Genomic DNA, 10,337 nt, shown 5'->3' on the forward strand with positions numbered 1-10,337 from the left:
GATTTCTGTTTACCCTGCTTATAGATGTGAATATGGTGGGGTTTTGAAAGGGGCCCATGGCTGCCGCAGTTTATCAGCCGGACAACCACTTGGTAGTCCCTGTGATACTCCAGATTGTAGAGCTTGATGGAGAGCACATTAAGCAAGGTGGTTTCCTCCCGCAGCTTCTCTCCATGTGGTCCATTGAGCTGTACTAAAAAGCCAGTGGCTTTGCGGGACGTGCCAATCAGGGACCACCTGATGGTGGCATTACGGCCCTCCAATGAGCAGGAATCAATCTCCGGCCTGGCCGTGGGCTCTAGCGACACAGAATACGCAATCAGATGCTGTCCGCTGCAGCTGAGCTACATAAAAACTATACTGCTCTCAGAGTCAGTCTTTTTAGGGTCAAATATTGACTGAAAGTCAACAAGTCAAAATATCGTTTATCTATATAGACTTCTTTCCAGTCCAGTTTTTGACAATCCATGTCAACCTCATCCAAACCTCCATCTTCAGCTTAAAGAACCCCACTCTTCTCCTCATAAGATGAGGAAATATGCCCCCACCTTTATTTATTCTGTTGAGATGTCACTCAATCTCATCTCAACACATTTATTGAAAATTTATGGCACTTAAAGGTGCAGTGTGTAAATTTTAGCGGCATCTAGTGGTGAGGTTGCAAATTGCAACCAACGGCTCAGTCCCCCGCTCACCCCTCCCTTTAGAGAAGCTACGGTGGCCTACACAGGTAAAGATGTTGTCGGTAAAGACAGCAGAGAGCAATGAGATTTCTTTACAAAGGTAAATTAAGGAATTATATTTACTTAATCATTCAATAAATCGATGTTATTGCGAATGTTAATCTACTTGTTCATCATTTTGTCAGTGTTTTATTGGCAAGAACAACAAAGTGACGAAATGCGCTCTGTAGAGCAGTTTGTCCGTTTAGGGCTACTGTAGAAACATGGTGGCGACTTCCATGTAAGGGGACCCGCGGTGTATGTAGATAGAAATTGCTCAATCTAAGGTAATAAAAACATAACGGTTAATTAAGTAAGGTCTTTATACACATCTGAAAACATAGTTATGCATATTATATTGCATTTCTATATCGTTGTAAATATTACACATATTAGACAAAATAAAAAGTTTTTTTTTGCAATTTGCAATTTGCAATTTGTTCTTATTCAGTGCTTAATTTCAAAAGAAGCGCAAAAAAAGGCAGACATGCACTAGTTGTCACATGGATAAGTCATCACACGAGCAATATCTCAGAAACTACAGTATAAGGTTTACTATAGTTATAAGGCAGTATAAGACAGCGGTGGTTTTATATGTAGCTTTCAAACTACTAGTTCAAAATGGTCTCTTTTTCTTTTTTCTTTTTTTTGGTGAAGTCTGTAGCAAGTTGTCACATTTTCAGAGACTGAATACAGGTCTTTTATACCACTGGCAGATTTTTCTTTACTTGTTTTAAGCATAAACCTCACACAATCTCAATTGACCTCCCTATCTCAATTTGAACAGCTGAGTCTTTGGCCATTTTCAAAAAACGTCTAAAGACACATCTTTTTTGCCAGCACCTGACGAACTAATACTAGCACTTACCTATTCTATTCTATTCTGTTCTATTCTATTCCATTCTATTAAAAAAACCCTAGCTATGTGTACTGTGCTAGACTAACTGAAACTTGTCACAGCAGTTGTATACTGTTGCTTTCTTGTTCGTCTGATTGCTTCTATTGTTCTCCTCATTTGTAAGTCGCTTTGGATAAAAGTGTCTGCTAAATGATTAAATGTAAATGTAAATGTAATTACTCACCCTCATGTTGTTCCAAACCCATAAAACCTTTGTTCATCTTCAGAACACAAATTAAGATATTTTGATGAATTTCGAGAGCTTTCTGACCCTGTATAGACAGCATGGAACTGACACATCCAGGGCCCAGAAAGGTAGAAAGAACATCAATAAAATAGTCCATGTGACATCAGTGGTTCAACAATAATTTTATGAAGCTACAAGAATACTTTTTGTGTGCAAAGAAAACAAAAATAACGACTTTATTCAACAATTTCTTCTCTTAGTGTCTTCTATGCATGTTCATGAGAGCACCACGAAGCATGCATGTGATGCTGCTGACGCAGGAGCCGGCGTTCTGACATAAGACATCCATCTCTCTTAGTTCATCGTCTGTATATTCTGGTTCAAATAAGTAAGGCTTAGCAAAAAATTGCAAGTCATTCTCTCTGTCGAAATCTGCAGACATGAAGACTCTGCTTGTAAACAAGGCGCAGCGCATCTGGGTTCTACGTCAGAATGCCGGCTCCTGCGTCAGCAGCACAACACGCATGCAAACCACTGATGTCACATGGACTTCACATGGTTGCGTTGCTGTCTATGGAGGGTCAGAAAGCTCTCAAATTTTGTCAAAAATATTCTTCTGAAGATGAATGAAGGTCTTTAGGAACGACATGAAGGCGAGTAATTAATTCCAGAACTTAAATTTTTGGGTGAACTAACCCTTTAAGTAATCATATAATAGATATGTAATATAGTGTATATCTGTCACACCACATTAAAGAGTATCAATATGGGAGATGCAGTCTAAAAGTAAAAGTGAAATTGTTGTTCATGCGTCAACAGAAAACAGCATAGACTAAAAGACTGATGTTGGAATTTCAGAATCAGTATTGGTTCATTAAAATGAAGGTCAATTCTAATTGATTAACCAGTATTGTCAACCCAGCCGAAGTAAACACTAGAGAACAGTCAACAGGCTGAACTTTCTTACACTCTCTTTCAGACCATGAATTAAATTTAAAGAACCAATGAACTCACTCTGAATATGTTGATTTGTTAAGTTGCATTGCCATCTCTTTGTTTTGTAGGTTATGTAGGGGCAGCAACAGTTGGAGCTGCTGCCTGGTGGTTCATGGCAGCTCATGATGGACCAAAGCTCACTTTCTACCAGCTGGTAATAAAAAATAAGTTCACCAAAACAAAATCATTTACTGCAGTGTCAAAGAGTACAGTTTTGAGTCTTGTTTTGTCTGAAACCAGAAGGTTTTAATTTTTGTTGATGCTGTATTATAGTAAATATATCATTTTTCTCTGTTGTTTCTTCTATAGTCTCACTATCTGCAGTGCAGTGAAGGTCATGCTGAGTTTGCAGGAGTGCAGTGCTCAGTGTTCGAGTCTCCATACCCCATGACTATGGCGCTGTCTGTGCTGGTCACTATAGAGATGTGCAATGCCCTCAACAGGTATGTGATTTTTTAAAACCCTGTAATGATAGAAAATCACTGCTGAATGTGGAGAATAGCACACATGGCACATATATACAATTTTGACTTTGTATTTTCCTGTCAAAAAAAATATGTTTGTTATTATTTGTATACAATGTATTGTACATCAGTGTGTTGTATATCTAATACATACTCTATCGTTCAGAATTTTGGGGTCTTTCCAATTTTTTCATGATTTTAAAACAAGTCTCTTATGCTCACCTAGACTGCATTTATTTGATAAAAAATACAGCAAAATAAGTAATATTGTGAAATACTATTACAGTTAAAATAGATATTGTCTATTTGAATATATTTTAAAATGTAATTTATTCTTGTGATGGCAAAGCTGAATTTTCAGCATCATTACTCAAGTCTTCAGTGTCACATGATCCTTCAGAAATCATTTGAATATGCTGATTCACTGCTCAAGAAACATTTTTTATTATTAGCAATGTTGAATACAGTGCTGCTTATTATTTTTGTGGAAACCATGATAATGTTTTTTAGGATTATTTAATTAATAGAACATAATTTACTGGAAATCGAAAGGTTTTAATTTCTTTCCAAAAAAAAAAAAGGTTATTGACCCCAAATCTTTAAACGGTAGTGTAAATACATTTAAGTAAATGTCATAAATGTAATTTAGATTTTGAAACAATATGTTTGTTTGAATATATTGAAAACGGCAGAACTTTCTACCTATGTTTAAGACAGCAGGGAAGCATGAACTGCTCTTATTGTCTTTGGGTGTGTATGTTTCAGTTTGTCAGAAAATCAATCTCTACTCAAAATGCCTCCTTGGTCAAACCCCTGGCTGGTGGGAGCCATCTGTCTCTCCATGGCCCTACACTTCCTCATTTTATATGTGGACCCTCTTCCCGTAAGTATGCATCTGTGTGCTCGAGAATTTGGAAAGATGATGCAGCACAATCACAGAAAAATGCTTGGGCATAATGAGGAATGTGATAAATGTGTGTGTTTAATAGTTTGGACTTGTGCATGCCTGTCTGTCATAAACCACAATGAAAGTAGTTGCCTAATCAATCAGGAAATGATGGATTTGCTATTAATTTCACTGATGATGAAAGGCTTCCCAAAAAAACAAAGGAAATGACTGAGGGTAATACAGTAAATCATAACCCCCTCATAGCTAGGGGAATATTGTCATTATTGGAATATTTGTCATTATTTATAGTACCGGTCAAAAGTTTTATACTCACCAAGGCTACATTTATTTGACCAAAATACAGTAAAAACAGTAATATTGAATGAAATACCATTAAAATGTAAAATAACTGTTTTCTTTTTTTAAATACATTTTAAAATGTAATTTATTTCTATGATCGCAAAGCTGAATTTTCAACATCATTACTCCAGTCTTAAGCGTCACATGATCCTTCACAAATCATTTTAATATGCTGATTTGGTGTTCAGGATTATTTAACGAGTACAAAGAACAGCATTTATTTGAAATAGGCTTTCGGTAACAATATAAGAGCCTTTATGGTTACTTTAGATTAATTTAAAGGGGTCATATGATGCGATTGCAAGTTTTCCTTTCTCTTTGGAGTGTTACAAGCTCTTGGTGCATAAAGAAGATCTGTAAAGTTGCAAAGACTAAAGTCTCAAATCCAAAGAGATATTCTTTATAAAAGTTAAGAGTCAACCACGCCTACCTAAAACGGCTCGTTCTAACACGCCCCCACATATCTACGTCACGATGTGGGAAGATTTGCATAACGCCGCACAAATGTTCAAGCAAAGAAAGAAGGCGTAACTTTTATTCTCGCTGTAGTATTGTTGTTGCCGCCGTTGCCATGTCGTGAAGGCGCTGTGTTTCGTTGTGAAAGTGAAACTACTTTGTTTGGCCTTCCAAAAGAGGACGATGTCCACTTCGTCATGCCTAGAGCTGATCCGTGCTGGTCGCTGAGGAAATACATCAACTTTGCACTGTGGATCGCCGGATCGGCTTTCACCGTGGACGAAGCGGAGTCCAGCCTGGGGTCACCACATGTGGTTGCCGCAAGCCCGTCGGCCCTCTCCTTTGTCAAATCCGCCGGCCGCGCCATTCTCAAGCCCCCGGCTGTTCCTTACTCTAGCCCTCCGGCCTCCGCTCACTCTAGCCGCCGGCCTCCGCTCACTCAAACCCGCCCGCCGCCGCTCAATCAAGCCGGCCTCCGCTCACGCTAGGCCGCCGTGTGTGACGCTGTGTTTTGTTGTGAAAGCGAGACTACTTTATGTCCCCACTGTATGCAACAAATGCCTCGTTTGTAATGGGTTTTAATGTTTTTGTCTCATCGCTCCGGCCGGGACAAGGCATCACAATATGGTAAGGGGCGTAATATTTCCGATACACGCTTGAGGTATTTGGCCAATCACAACGCACTGGATAGCTGGCCAATCAGAGCACACCTCGCTTTTCAGACCGTTGAGCTTTGTAAAAATCGACGCGTTTCAGAAAGGTGGGGCATAGAGAAACAATAATGTACAGTATGTGGAACATAATGTGTTTTTTTAACCTTAAACCGCATAAACACATTTCATTACACCAAATACACAAAATAATGTTCTTTTAAGCAACAACATATGACCCCTTTAATGCATGCTGTCACAGCCATCTGCTGGAGTGCCCATAACAGCCACCAGAGGACATTCCTTCTGGATTATAGTTTGTCTGTTCCAGACTTAATTTCCCTTCACCCTTTGCTCTGTCTATTAGTTCTCATTATTTTCAGCTGTGTCATTAGTTTTATTAGTCCCCCTATATATACCATGTTCTGTTTGCGTGAGCGCTGTTTTCTGCCTCCTGTGTTGTGGATTACTTTTTGTCTTTGCTTTCTGCCTGTTGCTGTGTTTTGGATCTTTGTTTTTGGATTATTAAAACTACACTTGGATCTTCAATGTTTTCCACAAGTAATTCCGTGACACATCCTTGCTGAAAAAAAGTATTAGTATTTTTTTAAATAAACTCTTGATAACCCCTTTTGAACTATAGTGTGTCATTCCAAAAACCTTCATCCTCAGAAACCATGTGGTAACTTAATGTGAGAAACAGAGAAAATCGGGTATTTGTGACTAACACAAAGCTATTATTTTGCTTTAGTAGCTTCTAATAGCATAGAAAAACTTACTGGCAAATTTAATTGCATGGTGTTCTGTGGAAGAAGGTCAGTCAGAGAGTTTGGAATGATCTGAGGGTGAGTAAATGATGACAAAACTTTAATTTTTAAGTGAACTATTCCAGTAAGCAGTAGCTATGTCTGTTATTGTTTGTCTCTGTAGGTCATATTTCAGATCCGGCCGTTGTCTTGGCCCCAGTGGGTGACTGTTCTCAAGATGTCTCTGCCTGTTATTTTAATGGATGAAGCCCTGAAGTTCTTGGCCAGAAACTACATTGAGCCTGGCAGCGATCTGCAGCTGGAGGAGGATGGAAACGCATCCAGTGGAGTGATTGGCAAGCTGCGACAGGCATTTAGGGGTGTGTCCTGGTCATTTGTGCTCATCTCTGGCCCATTGCTGGTCTGGATCTTCAGCCTGGACTCAGACATTACCAACATCTTCTGGGATTAGAAAGGAAGAGGATGTGTGTGAGTGCGTGTGTGAGTATGTCTGAGTCAGAGAGAGAGGCAGACAGAAAAGTGGCTGATGAACAGAAGCAGTGCAAAGATCCAGTGCAGAACGAATTTGGTGCTCAGTGTGAAAAGATTAATGAAATCTAGAGCAAGACCAGGACAATCACAGATAAAGGAATGCTGGGAAATGCTAGGGACAGATAGAGGAAGGGAAATTGAATTCAGTCTTATAAAATGGCAAGTTTTGTGCCCATGACCACCTTCTTCTGCTTATCAATGTGTCACTTGTTTTGCATTGTTCTTCAGTTTTTTTTTATTATTATTATTATTTGTATTTTTTTTAAATACACATACATCTGTATTCGTTTTAGCCTGAAATTTTAATTAAATTAGTTTTAGTTTTATAAAATGAGTTGCTTTTTTTATGCGTGTAATTTCTGTATTACTAGCGACACCAAATGCCTTATATTTATTTCAGGAGCCTGACCTGGTGAGACATAACAACGTTGGCTCATCCATTGGAATTAATTTAGTGGGACTATCATTTTAACTAACCTATTAAAGACATTAAATCGCTATTGGCACAGAAGCTAGGGACAGAGGAAGGGAAATTGAATTCAGTCTTATAAAATGGCAAGTTTTGTGCCCATCACCTTCTTCTGCTTCTTATCAATGTGTCACTTGTTTTGCATTGTTCTTCAGTTTTTTTTTATTATTATTATTTGTATTTTGTTTAAATACACATACATCTGTATTCGTTTTAGCCTGAAATTTTAATTAAATTAGTTTTAGTTTTATAAAATGAGTTGCTTTTTTTATGCGTGTAATTTCTGTATTACTAGCGACACCAAATGCCTTATATTTATTTCAGGAGCCTGACCTGGTGAGACATAACAACGTTGGCTCATCCATTGGAATTAATTTAGTGGGACTATCATTTTAACTAACCTATTAAAGACATTAAATCGCTATTGGCACAGAAATGCCACTTCCCTTTTAAGCAATGTAGCTGTAACACCCCAAAAGCATGGCAATTGTCTGTCAAAGACTCATTTTACCACATACTGTCACATATCCCTGATTTAATTCTTTTTTTCATGTATGTCTTATTTGTAATGAAGGCTAATTTTGTTGGGCCCTAAAACATTTTAAATAAATGTTTAGGGGTGTTGCTTTAAGTCAAAGCAAGTTCAAAAAGTAAATTCACCAAGAAGAGTGTTAAAAAGTTATTTTTTAACCTCTTGGGGAAATAATACCAAGTTCCATTAGTTATCCGTTTGATGTTACCTCACTTGCTTGGGATAAAACAATTTTTATTTATTTTTGTAGCATAATACAATACTTTTAAGTTTTCTGGCATTTTCTTTTTATTATTTGTTTGGTACCCAAACCATTGTTTTGTTTTTTTATCAATTCATAATGTCAATCATCTCTATTTTGTCTTGCCATTTATTTAAATTTTCTCAGATTCCCACAGTCATGTGACATTTCAGCATCTTACCTGGAACGCTTCCTTGTAACTGAAACAATTTTTGAAAACTGTCACTCTCTTATATGCCTACTATTCAGCAATGCATCCAATTTTAAATTATGAAATACTATTTACATTCTTCAAACCGTGTGGCTTGTGATCTTTTATTCGGGTATGCCAGCTAAACTGTGCTTCATTAACTCTTTATACGAGTCACACCGCTTGCAGTCACGTCTCTCATTCCCTTTTTTGTGGGGCTGGGTTTTTAGAACTCTCATGTTCACGGTGAATCATTACTTTCGAAATGAAGAGGGGATTTTCTGAAATATTTTCAATGTGACTGCTTTAGTTTTATTGCTGTGCCTCTATGATGGGAAAAGTTGTTTTGCCTGCCTTTTCTCCTTTAAACGGACCCTTGTCTGACCAGGGGCCAATTAATTTTTATTAAGACCAAACATCATTATCAGGTGTCCGATCGTTATATTCTGGTCATCAGGCGGATGCTGAAAACCTTTGGCAATAGCATCTGTACTTGATCAGAGCCCAAAAAAGAATGTTTTCTAGAGTTCCGGAATTGGTTGATGATTACTTGTTAAGAACAGAGAAAAACAGGGAGCGATTAAGCTGAATTCCGTAATAAGGTGTCAAGTTCCAGGGGAAAAAGGGACAGGTTCATGTTCATCATCAGTTTATTTCATGTCATTGTTTCCCTAATCCGTCTCTGAGTCTTAATGTTTGTTTTTTCATTGAAAACCATTCCACAAAAAGGAGCTTTATAAAAGAGTAAAAACCCTGTTCTTTCTATTTCTGTCATTTAGATTCTATTTATTTCCTATTTCTTGAAAAAGAATACATTTTGAATTTTGTAGCATTTTGTTATTCATACACTTGATACCATAACTGTCATTTCATCGGTTTCATTAACAGGGAAATGGAAACTGCTTCATGAAATGGAAAATAAACTCTTGATTTGAAATCCACTTGCTGTGTATTTTTTATATTTTTTAGCATTTTTAAACATGTTGAAACAGATCAGATAAATACTACTGTAAATATTAAAAAGTACATTTATTTTTTCAAAAACTCTTTATTGAAATAAATATGTCACAATAAAAAAGCATATTTCCAATATATGCCGGAGGAAATGTCAGATGCACAAACAAGGTCTAACATATCATATAAAAAACATACATTAAATGATAAATAAAAATAAATAAATATAAAAATGTCAGGATATTTCAGTACTTTTAGCTTTTTAAGACGATTTAGGACACACATGTTGCATTGTATGTAAACACGCCCCAATGACCTGATCCACAAACGCTTTAGTTTTGTCCCACATAGAGAGTTGTTGAATTTCCGAGGGACACGAGGGATTTGATAAATTGCACTTTTTTTCTTCATCTGAGAATCTGAGCATCTGCAAATACAAAGAAACATTGTAACCCATCTCGTGTTACATATGCATATGAACTGCATTCATCTAAAACACTTCATTACCTGTAAGTTATGAATTTGGCCTTGAATTTCATTCTTGATTTTATTGCCATCATTCTGGAATGTCACCTCGCAGTTATAATAATCATCAAGTTTCTGTAAAACTACACACTTTGCCTGAGAAAAGAATAAATACATATCATATCAGGTACAGTACAGTGGCTAAGCATTTCCAAAGCTAAAAGGAACTGTACAAAGTAAAATGTCAACCAGTAACTTACCACTCCACAGTCATTTTCTGAAGAGATAGTACTGCTTGGAGTAAGTGTGAACTAAATATACAAATGGAATTAGCGTTAGATTATAAACCAATTAAAAACAGATTGGGTGGTAAAAAAATAGCCTACAGCAAGACATTCTCCTTCAGGTTCCTTTCAGATCTTTCTCTTGTCCTTGAAGAAGCCCAATGAATTTCTGCCATAGCATAATACAAACCCGTCCTCACTTTTGACATCACTGTGTGGTACAGCAATACACTGCATATTTTTTTATTGTACATTTGCATAATGCACTTGTATCTGAACAAC

At 37.1% G+C, this 10,337-nt stretch overlaps 1 protein-coding gene across 1 annotated transcript in view; it reads left to right on the forward strand.

Annotated features, from left to right (window-relative positions):
- Positions 1-7,416, forward strand: part of LOC107730518 (sarcoplasmic/endoplasmic reticulum calcium ATPase 2) — a 38,630-nt gene extending 31,214 nt beyond the window's left edge. The window contains 2 exon segments of the mRNA XM_074560142.1: positions 4,033-4,150; positions 6,553-7,416. Coding sequence (XP_074416243.1) covers positions 4,033-4,150; positions 6,553-6,840 — 406 coding nt within the window. The 3' untranslated portion in view covers positions 6,841-7,416.
- The last annotated feature ends 2,921 nt before the right edge of the window (positions 7,417-10,337 follow it).

This window comes from Sinocyclocheilus rhinocerous, unplaced genomic scaffold (assembly GCF_001515625.1).
Source record: "Sinocyclocheilus rhinocerous isolate Xijiao unplaced genomic scaffold, SAMN03320098_v1.1 scaffold1570, whole genome shotgun sequence".
NCBI classification, from domain to species: Eukaryota; Metazoa; Chordata; class Actinopteri; order Cypriniformes; family Cyprinidae; genus Sinocyclocheilus; species Sinocyclocheilus rhinocerous.